Raw genomic sequence first — 12,788 nt, forward strand, 5'->3', positions numbered from 1 at the left:
AAAAGACAGATATTAAGCAATTACTCAATAATTAGTTAATTAGAATTAAAGGAAGGAAGAAAAACATGGGCTGTGAGAAAAGTATTTTTTTTTAAGATTTTATTTACTTATTTGACAGACAGAGATCACACGTAGGCAGAGAGAGGCAGAGAGAGGGAAGCAGGCTCCCTGCTGAGCAGAGAGCCCGATGTGGGGCTCGATCCCAGGACCCTGGGATCATGACCTGAGCTGAAGGCAGAGGCTTTAACCCACTGAGCCACCCAGGTGCCCCTAAGAATAGAATTTTTAAGAAAGGACCTACACACAGAACTAAATATAAACATGTTTATTATCAAACTTTGTACTGCCATGCCAAACACAGAATAGGTATGGCATAAGCTTAAATAAATACATACTTTAAAAACTATAAAATATTTTAAATCATAATTTAAAATACTTTGTTAAACTCAAACACCATATTTACATTTCACACAGCTATTTCCATTGCAGTATATATAAATATTTATATGTACAACATTTGAGCAATTTCAGAGAAAATAATAAGCTATTCCATAGGTAGCCTGCTTGCAGAGTTGTTTATTTTTCTCTCCCTTATTCCCCAGAGTTCTTTTGCCCTGTCAAAATCTCTGACCTTCTGACCCTTAGCATGCCTCTCTGTTGACTTTTGGCTTTGCGTTGGCCAACATGCAGCCAGCACTTCTCCGAAACTGATTTTTCAGCACATGCCAGATTAGTGAATCTAGCTAGATTAGAGAGTTTTGATTCTCACATCATTGGCAAGATGGAGTGAGAAGCTCTGGTGATGGACGCGCCAAGAATTTCTCACTGCCAATGATCAACTGATAACTGAAGATTCCATAGGAATTTTAACTTCCCTCATAAATAAACACAAGTATTCATTCATACAGACTGTCCTTTCTTCATGAACACCCTAACAAACAGAATAACACAGTTAAGGAATTAATATTAAAAATCTTCACTTTAAAAAAAATCCATTGGATAAATCCTTTTCACGGAGAGTTCTCATCATGAATTTAAAATCTTATGTCATATGTAAGAATGATATGTTGATGCATCACATCTGATAAACATCTTTGTAGGAATGGAAAGCACATCCATTTTCTACCTGGTTTTTTTTAGAACAAAGATATTCATGAAAGTGTAATTTTATTTGTTTGCATTTATGCTTTTTTCAAATCAGAACACTTGCCCTAATGGAGGTTTTTGGCATGGAAAGCCACATCCTTCTGAAAACAAAGCTGACACTGTACAAGTGTATGCCATTGGGATTCTACTCTCCTGATACTACTTGTGTTTTTACTTATTTTTTTTTTTTAAATAGGCTCCACACCCAGCATGGAGCCCATTGCAGAGCTTAAACTCGTGACTCTGAGACCAAGACCTGAGCTGAGATCAAAGTCAGACACCTAATGGACTGAGCCACCCAGGTGCCCAGCTACTCATGTTTTTAAAAGTAACTATAGTAAGAATCTCAACTTTACACTGGTTAACAATATACATTGCTGGGGGACAGCATTTCCCCTTTTTTGAAATAAATTTACTACAGAACCTGTTAATTAATAAACAAAGATCTAGGCTAAGTAACATTTACCCTAGCCATAGTCTTAACCTGCACATATTTTAAAGTCCCTACAATACTTACACTGAATTAAGAATTAGGGAAGGTTGTTCTTTAGCCAATGCAAATAAAAGAACATAATCTCTAAGAACACTTTATAAAGCACTGAATCCCACAGGGATAAAAGTGATTAAGACTGCTTAGTAATCTTCGCACAGAGTATTAAGTAGGATTTCCCCATGCACTCGCCTGTGGGCTTTAAAAAATGGTCATTTTTTTGCACAATGGTAATAGAGTATCTTTGGCCGAGTTGTTTTCCCTAAACTCCTGACTGTTATTCATTCCGACAACAGGAGCCATGTAATCAATCAGTAGTTGAGATACAGAAAGAAACAATACCACAAAATACCATATTTCCCCACGAGATCTCACAGTGAGCAGGGAGACAGTTAGAACAGGAATCCTGAGACCCTAGAGCCGAAGTCTCTTCACTTTTGTCAAGAAGAGAATATGCTTTTCCTCCATCAGCACTTTCCAGATGCTGAGAACAAGATAGAGAAAGCCGAGTCCTGCTGATGACAGGCTGGCCTCCCCACTAGAGCCTGGGCCATTGAAGTCCTCATGGGGTCCATGCTCTCAGCTGTCAAGGTGGCAGATGTGGGAGCTGAGAAGCACCAGAGACCAGAGGATCCCCTTCTGTCGCTGCCCTCATCAGACTATTGGTCTAGTCCCCTGGAGGTACCAGTGCTCCTGCAAACGAAGAATGCATACTGTCAAGGACCCTTAATATTCTGCATTAATAGCAACAACAAAATTCACCTTCTAGCCCAGACCACTGTGTTCTCTCTCACTAGAGAGTCCAAGCATGAACAACAAAATTCTATTTAGTTAGGGCAGCAAAACTATTCTGGATGATACTGGAATGGTGGGTACACGTCATTATACACCTGTCAAAACCCATAGATTATACAAAACCAAGAGGAAACCCTAATGTAAATAATGGACTTTAGTTAATAATAATGTATCTATATTGACCCATCAATTGTAACAAAATGCCCTACTAACACAAGTTGTTACTAAAAGAGGACATAGAAGGGTCAAGGAGTATGTTGGAATTCTAATTTCTGCTCATTTTTTCTGTAAACCTACGACTGCCTAAAAAAAATAAAGTCTATTAACTTACAAAATATATTCAGGGGAGAGAACTGACCCTTCCAAATTCTCAGAAAGCACAGCAGAGTGGCTAAGAACACAGATTCTGCCTCGGTTTGAATTCTGGCTATGCCATTCACTAGATTTAAGATTTTAAACAAGTTTATGTAACTTGTCTGTTCCTCATATTCTTACCCTTACGATAAGAAATTGGCAACAGTCCCCATCTCATACAATTCCTAGTTTAGGACAGTTCTAGAAGATAGTAAGTGCCACATAAGGATTAACGATCATCATCATTATTATTAACTTTCACAAGTGAAATGACTCTATTAGGCCAAGTCTTGTTTATTTTTTCTTTTCCTTCTGCAAAGAAATGAAATAACTTTTCATAAAACACCACAAAGGTGGTGATTCTCCCCCAAAGAACTAGCAGGTTTGGCGGGCTCAAGGAGCAACAGAACATGAAGAAAGGTTATGTTCTTTCAAAATCATACGGGATTTTAAGTCTTACCTGATTCCTTTGGACTAAAAATGACTACAAAGCCATGTGGAAGGATCCGTCGGATTCAAGGCTTTGGCAGCTGCTGTGGAATACACAAGAACACTAAATTAAGCTCTGTTTCCCAACACAAACAGAGAAAAATGTGTAGAATATTCAGTGGCATGCTTTGGACAAGAATGCAACTTACCTGGCAGGAACAAATTTCTTTGCTGCAAGAAAAAGAAGACCATTAATTTGGACTAAAAGACTTTGAAGGACATATCACATTCAGAAAAAATATGGCACTATTCACCCGGGACTACAAGCTCCATGCCTTCAGGGCCCCTGTGATAATCAGAGCACAAACACAGCTGGGGCAAGCCGGGGATGTGCAAAGTACACACTCATCCTAAGGGCCCAGCAGCTTCCTAATGCTAGCGACAGCCGCAGGCTCAGCTTGCCGAGTTCATCTGCCAGTTTTTCAAGAGAAGTCCCATACCTAAATTTTATGAGAGAGTTCTCATTTTATAAATGTCAGAACTTGATTTTAAAAAGTGTTAAATATTTCATAAGCCAAACAAGCTGTGAGTGTGGCTATACGTGTTTGCAGGGGACAGTCCCCAGGAGATACTCCATATTGAAGCCTATATTCCAAGTGAATGTTTTGGAAATGTTTTAACCATTTCCTGGGAGCACAAACCCAAAGCCTCACTGCACAACAACCATGGGAGATGCAGAATTGCCCGTGAATGGTATCTCTCGGAACTGTCCACTGTTCATTAACGTGTATTTCCTAAAACTCTTCTTCTAAGACCACAGCTCAATTATACTGTTTATTACTGTTTATCTAGTAACTCGAGTCTAATTACTGTTTAAATGTGTAAGAGAGAACATGACTCATCAAGGAGAAAAAAAATACATTTTTCAAAAACATTTTTGGAGTGTGCTCCCAAACTCCCTTACCCTTCTTCCTCAGGCGTTTCAGGAGCCAGAGGAGAAACGAGGCTAACGTCAAGACGGAGGTCCCAGCAGCAGCAAGGCCGACTGCCAGGGGAGCGCTGGACTCAGCGGGAGCTAGGGAAACCGAGAGGGAGGAACGGTCACGAGAAGGAACTGAATTTCAAGTCTTTCTGTTCTGTCCATTTGCCCTTTCCTTTGCACACTGATGAGCCCGACTTCAGTACACACAGAGGCACTTAAGGCCTCTGAGACGGACCCAACCACCTGCGCAGCTTGTCTCCCACCGCTGCCGGGAGCTCTCTAACCCTCCAAGCCCTTCCCAGCACCCACCGCACCTTGCTCAAGACTGGCTGCTTGCTCTTTCCCTCGCCTGTCTTCTGCTTCCCGACTTTGACCTCGAGCTCCCCTTTTTCCACTTGTCACAATTCTACCCATTCCATCCACATCCACGCTCTTCTGTTTTCTGTCACCATAAAACTAAGTATTCACCAGCTTCTCAACCTTAGGAACCTCTCTTGTTTGAATGTAATGAATGGTTCGTTTCTTTCCCCTCTTCCGTCTAGCCTCCCAGACAACCAGCACCAGTCAGGGCTTCACCTTCACAGGTCGGCGGCATCCCAGACCAGTGTCCTGTGGCATCACAGGTCAGAGCTGCAGACCCATTGAGTGTCCATCCTTCGGGACATGCAAACGCACACACAGCTCCAAACACGGGCTCCCCGCTGCAGCTCATGTTCGTCTTTCCGGAAACTGCCAGGCTTGAACATTGTACCACTGCAAATGATGGACCCGTGGGAAGAGGTTAACAAAGGTCTCCTGGAAAAGGTCTAAAATGGACTGAAAACTTTTCAACAGATGTAACTTATAAGCATTACCTAGTTTTCAGCGTGTAGGAAATTAGGGTCAAGCCCCATGGGGCAATCTAGCTTCAGACACACATGAAGTATTTGACCTAACTCCTTAAAGTCTAAATTCAGCCCTACCTTGGCAGGAGGGGACCTTCTGCGTCCACTGTCCCTGAGAGGTGCATTCGAGCTGAGCTGACCCATGTAACTCAAAGCCGTCCTCACAGCTGAAGGCACAGGAGGACTTGTAGGTGAACTCTCCAGCAGAGGAGTGGGCACACCTCACTGAGCCACGCTGGAGATGCCGGACAGCGTCGCATTTCACAGCTGGAAGACACAAGTGAGCACATTAGAAGTCTGTATCAGGAAGCAACAGTTTTCTCAAGTAATCAAGTCCCTAGGTCTTCAATAGTTTTTATCTTGAAGTAAAAACAAAAACTGTACCTTCACATGTGGGCTCCTCACTGTCCCATTTGCCTGTGGGGCCACACTGGAGATTTTTGGATCCCTTCAACACAAATCCCTTTTCACAGAAGAACTCACAGTTGGACCCACTTTGGAAACTTCCAGAAGCACTTGGAAGACAATTCATGTAGCCTTTCTCTGGGATGGACAAGGCTTTGCACTGAAAAGCTGAAACACCAAAATGATGGTCAGAAAATACTGCAGTGGAATTGGAGAGTTCATTCATTTGATGAATGAACCCCTTTGTTTTGGGCAAAACAATGTTTAGAGATATAAAGGCTCTTCATTCCTCCCTGGACAGTTGGAAGATGACTGTCTTTGAATGCCAGTCCCTTCGTTGATAATGGCCCTCAGTAAAGGACAGCCTGTAATAGAACCAGTGTTTCCTGAGCACTGTCCTCACATTTGAAAGAAGTTACAGTCAGGAGAAAGATTTTATGTAGTCAGCAAATTTTGGGTCCTGGATGCTAACAGATGAGGCCAAAATACAGAAGGAAGGTAAGAAGGCAGCCCGTGAAATGTGTCTGCTTTGCAGTTTGGTTTTGGTCTTGTGGCTTCTTAACACTGGAAATCATTCTGTGCTATTTTTGGTGACAAAAGTATCAGTATGTGATAATGAAAACTGCTTGTTTTCAACATCATTACTCTTGCTTTAAAGTGGATTAAATTTTAGTGTGTTTATATATGATACCACACTTCGTACATTCTCTTCACTGCTAGTTATGAGCAGTTTCAGAAGAAAAGTGATTATAAGAGTTTTAAAATCAGGTCATGTTCTCATAATGCTACTTTTAAGTGTTCTCATTGTGATTTTCTCTTAGATTAGGGTTTCTGCCTACTCCATGCCAATGCCAAAGAAGCCATATTAACACAGCACAGTGAAGAAACCAGCAAAACATCCCCTCTTAGTACATATAATCCTTTCCCTGGATAAGCATTGGTTCTTTTATATGAAACTCAAAAACATAGGAAGAATGTTGCCCATCAAATCTGATTACTCTAGTTAAAGTAGGCATCTAGTTTCATTTTAACTGCCCTAGTTTGAAGACTGCTGCCCTTTAAGGAAGAGGTGTAGAAGGGAGATGCTCTTGAGCTTACCTTCACAAACTGGGACCTGCTGACTCCATTTCCCTTGTGCGGTGCATTGAAGTTGGGCTGCTCCCTGCACCTGGAAGCCTTCCTCGCAGGTGAAACTGCAGAAGGACCCAAAGGTGAACTTGCCCTCAGGGGAGTGGCTACAGCTCACAGACCCGTTCTGAGGATGGCTGATGGCCTCACATGTCACAGCTGTAACATAGACACCCATGAACATTAGCAGGTCTGGCCTGACCACCTCAGGTACAGATTGAGAAGAAGAATGTTTACAGTGAATCTTGACATGGAGCAACTGTACCTTTACATGTTGGCTTCTTATTGTCCCAATTCCCAGATGAGGTACAGTGGAGGCGCTTGGAGCCCATTAGTTCAAATCCTTCTTCACAAGCAAAGGCACAAGTTGTGTTCCATGGGAAGTTTCCAGAGCTTTCGAGACAGTCCACAGTGCCATTGGCGGGCTTTGTCAGCGCACTGCACTCAACCACTGGGGATTTGAACGAGTACCGTGAATATGTTTACTTTCTACTGAGCTGGAACTTATAACAGGCAAAGGAAGCAGCTTTCAAACCGTAGATCCCAAAGTCCAAAATTAATTATTGGGGATATGCATGCACATGATAAAGCTTTTATGCCTTTTTAATACTTCCATCTTCTCTGACTGATTTACACTTTGACTATGCTAAGTGGTCTCTGATCTATGTTGTCACATCTCTCATCCTGTCTCTGATCTATTTTATGGAAGGCAAAAACAGAAAAAAAAAACAGATTCTCGATCAGGATTTATGATCGTTGTAATAACAGAAATACTGACATACACGGGACATTCATTGATGTCCACCCAGCAGGACCTGGATGCACAAAATTTTCACCTCCAGCCTAGAAAGATAAGCCTGAGAGAGAAAAAGAGCTGTCGGGACTGCTTGACTACCATGGTCTTATTCTTCTGCTGCATGGAGAGAGGCCAAGTGGGAGAAGTCATGAAGGTTTCTTGAGTGTGGTCCCAGCGCCACGGGCACTCTCTTACAAATCACCAGAGTCTCAGAAGAGCCCATCTCAAACCCGGTGGTTTTCCCAAAAACCTCTTTGAAACTGAGCAGGCACCCTACTGATCATACCTGTTGGTGAGGTGAATCTTACTAAAAACAACAACAAAAAGAACTTTCCCTGGAGTTTTGAAAGTGCTGTTAGTTGCATTAAAAAAAAAACAAACGAGGCCGTGAGGGACAAGTCAGAGGGTGGTGTGCGTTCAGAGGCATTTACCATTGCAGGCTGGAAGAGGGGCGCTCCAGTCCCCTGCAGAAGTGCACCGTGTGGCCTCCGTGCTGCTTGGGATGAAACCCTTTTCACAGCGGACGGAGCACGAGGAATTGTAGCTGAAGAGTCCCAGAGGGTGGGCACAGACCAGGCTTCCGTGCTCAGGGTCTTCCTGCGCTTGACAGGTCACAGCTGAAAGGAGAGACCACATCAGATCTGCTCTCTGTGGCCCGGCACGAAGGGAGGAAGCCCTGGAAACTGTCACTACTGTTTACCGAACGCCTCCTCTCTCCGGGCGCTATGCTGTCACTCACATAGACCTAACCATTGGTGTTGACACCATTATCACCCTCATTTTGTGGCGAGAAAACTGGTACTCGAGAGTTTAACCACCTGATCCGGGCGTCTGAAGTCACAGTGGTCAATCTGGGATTCGAAACCAGGGCCCTTAACCACCACGTGAGACTACACGCCCCAGGGAAGGGAGGGCGGGCAGAGTCGACACCCAAGCCAGCTGGGACAGCGACCGCGCTACCAACAGGAGTGCAGGAACGGGTGAGGCGGGGACTCACCTTGCTCACACCTGAGTCCACTGAAGCCGGGGTGGCACTCGCAGGTGTAGTTGTTGACAGTCTCCACACACTCACCGTGGCCACTGCAGGATGTAGGGGTGCAGGCAGCTGCAGAAAACAACGAGGAAGAGGATCGTCATTGGGCTTACAATGCCATCCTTGGGGTTCAGGAGCAACAGTTATGACAGAGAAGTCACCAGTTACAGGGACTGCCAGAGATTTTAACTAAAGGGCTTCACCCAAAGACAAAGCTGGGTTTGGAGCTCAGCTATTTTAAACCTTGATGTTCATGTGCAAGTGTCAGGGGGTAGAGCTGTTACTGGCATCGAGAACAGAAAATGCCCTTTCTCACAGACGTTCAAGACAGCTCTTCTACAAATAAATGAGTAGCTCAATTATGCGTTGTATGAGCACACACTACATACGTGTCGACCTACCTCGGTACATACATTCTTGCCTACACTTACACAAAGAAGCAAAAAGATGTAATTTACCAAGCAGAAGGTTTTAAAATGGTATTTTTTTTTAGAGCATAATGTTACCATGGTAGAGACCAGGTTTTGCAGACTGTCAATAATTTGGCAAGAGGCCCACAGCTCGACACGCCCTCGAGCCCCGCACCTGTGTAACACAAGGCGAGCTTCTTTTTGTCACATCTCTCGTCATTCCACATGCCCGTGTCCTTGTCTCTCTTGATGTAGATCTCCACACAGTCTTCATTGTTTTGCTTGTTGTTTGGTTCGCCGGGAGCCCAGTTCTTGGCTTCTTCGGTCAGAAGCTTCTGGGTCCCTATCCAGGTCCACTGCTGATTGACCTTTCTGATTCCGATCCAGTAGTAAGTAGGTGAATGGCTGAACACAGAGTTCAGGTATTTAATCTCTTCTTGGTTTTGAATCGCGACCAGATGCGTGTACCTTTGCTGACAGTAAGCGCTGGCTTCGTCGAAAGTCATGGTTTCTGTGGACGCGTTGTACGACCAGGCTCTGCTCTCTTCAAACAGGACAAGTGCTAAAGGGGAACACAGGGAAGGCATGGAGAGGTTAGTCCTGCTGTAGTTCGACTCTATCCACTGGGCTTTTTATAGTCTTATTTTCATCTACCAGGGGCCTTGGGAATGATTTGAATTTTTTTTTACCTTTTCCAAAGTAAGAAGGGGTCTGGAGGGAGAAACTGCTGTTGTTGTGCATACCTTTGGGGGTTGGGTCTCCCTGTACTCACTCACCCACAATCTGCCAGGATATCCCTACAGTAGTGCAATCATCAGAATAAGTAAGGTTACCGAGCACTTGATATGCACTTCCAAGCCCTGTGCGAGGCCCTTTCCATGACACTGGACCCTCGCGACACCTCTGGGAATAGGCCACTTAACGATCAACACTTAACACATCAGGAAGCAGAGGCACACGGAGGTAAACTGCCCCTAACCCACAGTGGATTGCACTGCGCAGAGAGGTCAGAGATGCTGCTAAACACCCTAAAACACATGCCCCTCCCCGCCCCACCCACGAGGAGGAATTATCCTGCCTGAAATGCCAGTGGTGCCCAGGATGAGAAACCCTGATCTAATGAATGACATTGACTTACCAAGAGTGAGAGCAGAGAGAAGCTGTGAGGCGATCATGACTTCTAGGGCTCTTTTTATCAGAAGTTCAGTCTTGAAATGCCTTTCTGGGCGGGGGGGGAAGCACAAAATTAATTACAGAAAGAAATCTTAGGCAGCCAGTTACTGAGATCATTCTACATGATGTTTTTGGCAGCATCCTAAGATTTTAGGTAAAGAGTAACAGTGCCACCGTCTTTGCTTGTTTCAAGGAAGTTGGCTAGAATGAATACATATAAAATTAAAGATTTTCGTCATGGAGGTGAAAGAGAAAAACCAGAGTTTAACTTGTTTGGATACAACAAGGAGCTGCACAGGTCTTTTATCAAAGGCTTTCTGCATCTCTATTCATACTGACAGCTCTGGTTCAAGGTCAGCCTTGCAAAGGCTCTTTGCACTTACTGTTCTGTGATGTCGTGGCTTCGGTGCCTGTGTTCGAAATCCTGCTTTTGTTCCTGCTACTTCTGTCTCCTGTGACCAGCGATTCTGGTGTGAAGTCAGCCGAGAGCCGCAGAGCACCGCTCCTACCGGAGCGCCTTTATAGAGAGGCTGGTTTCCTGTGAGTAATAATACAAGGATGTGTCCAAACCCAGTAAAGAGGAATTCCCCGGCAGCATCCAAAAAGTTTCCCGGGAATATCCACGACTCCAAAAAATTACAGTGATGTCAGACTCTAGTCCTCCAAGCTAATTCTCCTTTGTTCGTGTCTTTTAATTTTACATCAGTGCTACTAATAAGGCACAAATGTGGGGTTTTAAATTCTAATAACACCAAATCGATGTCTTTAAAAAGCCTGAAAACTTTGCTTATTAGTAGCATCTCTCTTGTAATTGCAATAACCAGAATTTCATGAACATAAGCAAACTCTGCGCTGGTGTTAGTAACTGTGGACTGTCATTCTTCATTTCTCATCTGCACTGTCAGCAGTGTGCTGCCGACAGTCTTCTGGTTTTTTCTCTCTCTCTCACCAGTGCAACCCATTTTCTCTCTCTCTTACCAGTGCAACCCATTTTTTCTCTCTCTCTTACCAGTGCAACCCATTTTTTCTCTCTCTTTTACCAGTGCAACCCATTTCTCTCTTACCAGTGCTGTCTCACAGGAACGGGTCAGGAGGTGTAAGCTAATCTTCAGACTCTGTGCATGGCTATAGCTAAATTACTAGAAATATCTGAACATCTCCCAGATAAATGTTTGAAATAATGCCTTCTTTCTTTAAAATAACAAAAATGGGAAACAGACTTAGTTGTCCACGTCTGGATAATGTTTATTCATGATTTGTTCAGTGAAAGAAAAAAAGGATGAAAACTCTATGTACTAATATTTACTTGACTCCAATTTTACTTAACAGTTTTAAAATATGACTGCACGAAGAATAACGACACCGAACCAGGATGTGAACCGTGGCGGTCTCTGGATGGCAAGACTTGAGGCAAGTTTTCTATTTTTCCTGGTTATTTTCAGCATTTTCCAACTTTGACAATGGCCCTCTATTACTTTTAAGAGTAAAAATTACACAGTTTGAAGAATCCTGAGTCGAAATGCAAGCGAAGGAGATATATATAATGTCACTTCTTCTGTTCTTCATAGTGACATTTCCTTGGGGTGATAGCCCCAGCCGTGCCTCTTGTCATTCTCTCTGTGGCTACATTTACCCGGAAAGAACCGTGGGGAGAGAACCCAACACCAGAAGGAGAGTAAGAGAAATAAGACATGGGAGGAATTTTAGAGTGAAGATAATTCATCTTTATCAGAGGTGTGACGCTCCATACCCCCTTGCATTCTCCCAGAATACGCCCCTGAGGTGGGGCCGCGAATCGGACACATGGGGACGGGGAGCTGCGCGGCTTTCTTCAGGCTGCAGGCCGGCGGCAGTGGCTGTGAACAAACCCGTCGGCCTCTCGTGGAGGGACTCAGCACAGTGAGGGGAGGAGGGACGACCGTGAGGGCAGGACCTGGTGAGGCCCCCACTTGCTGGAGGTGCAGGATGAGTTGAAGACATGGAGTGAGAGCTATTTGGGGATGTTGAGTGACTATCATCTCCCCCTCCCCAAATAAACCTGTTTCCTGAGGAACGGGCTGACGAGAAGTGCCTCAAGACCTGTAGAATCTTCCAGGCTCTGAAGATGCAGCATGCTGTCCCCAGAGTGCTGGGTTTCAGCTCTGGCTTCATATTTGCAGTTTCCGCTTGGGCAGGGGGTGCTGAGGGAAGAGGAAAGACGGTGCAAACACGGGTTCACCCCAGGTGCCACCACCAGAGCTCTTTCGTCTGGGCGCGCCACACTTCCTGGCTTCTTCATCCCTTTTCCTGGAGGTCGTTTGTGCTCTCCTCTCCGGCCTTTATTGGGCATTAAGGACTTGACCCACCTTCCCTTCTGTCCCAGGCCCCCTCGGCATCCCCAAGGGAGTGAGAGATGGCCAGGAAGAGGATTGGGGGGTTGCCGAGACAAATGTCCCATTTTTATCCAAAGCCATCCTGTATACTACCAATAGCTAGGGACAAATGAAAGCTACAGACAGGAGACGATTGGGTTTAACGGGAGGTAGCGCCAGCCATAACCACAGGGGCAAGACCATCCGTCAAGGTGTGAATCTGGCTTTGGTTCCTCACTGCTGAAGGGCACTGCGAGGCGGAGCACCGGCCTTCCCGAGGCTCTCGGTTTGGTTCCTTTACATCTGAGCAGTTTGGCTGGGTGTTTTGTTTTTTTGTTTGTTTGTTTGTTTGTTTTTTAAAGCCTTGATAGCTTCTGCTAAAGTTCTACTCTGCCAACAGCTACTGTACTTC

General features: G+C 44.5%; 1 protein-coding gene across 1 annotated transcript; it reads right to left on the bottom strand.

The window, feature by feature from the left end:
* Positions 1–310: 310 nt before the first annotated feature.
* SELE (selectin E) lies at positions 311–10,519 on the bottom strand. Its single transcript, XM_059413977.1, has 14 exons — positions 10,409–10,519; positions 9,991–10,074; positions 9,028–9,414; positions 8,407–8,514; positions 7,841–8,026; positions 6,879–7,064; positions 6,584–6,772; positions 5,465–5,653; positions 5,159–5,347; positions 4,773–4,949; positions 4,179–4,289; positions 3,424–3,445; positions 3,246–3,318; positions 311–2,329 (listed from the first exon to the last, which is right to left on the bottom strand). The coding sequence occupies exons 2-13, from the start codon at positions 10,025–10,027 to the stop codon at positions 3,270–3,272; spliced, it is 1,830 nt and encodes a 609-aa protein (XP_059269960.1). The 5' UTR covers positions 10,028–10,074; positions 10,409–10,519; the 3' UTR covers positions 311–2,329; positions 3,246–3,269.
* Between the last annotated feature and the right edge of the window lie 2,269 nt (positions 10,520–12,788).

Source organism: Mustela nigripes, chromosome 10 (assembly GCF_022355385.1).
Source record: "Mustela nigripes isolate SB6536 chromosome 10, MUSNIG.SB6536, whole genome shotgun sequence".
Taxonomy (NCBI): domain Eukaryota; kingdom Metazoa; phylum Chordata; class Mammalia; order Carnivora; family Mustelidae; genus Mustela; species Mustela nigripes.

Coding starts and splice junctions, on each gene's coding strand:
- SELE (XM_059413977.1), bottom strand. CDS start 10,027: ATGATCGCCTCACAGCTTCTCTCTGCTCTCACTCTTG. Junction 8,027..8,406: donor TGGACTCAGGTGTGAGCAAG/GTGAGTCCCCGC, acceptor CTCTCCTTTCAG/CTGTGACCTGTCAAGCGCAG. Junction 4,950..5,158: donor GAAGGTCCCCTCCTGCCAAG/GTAGGGCTGAAT, acceptor CATCATTTGCAG/TGGTACAATGTTCAAGCCTG.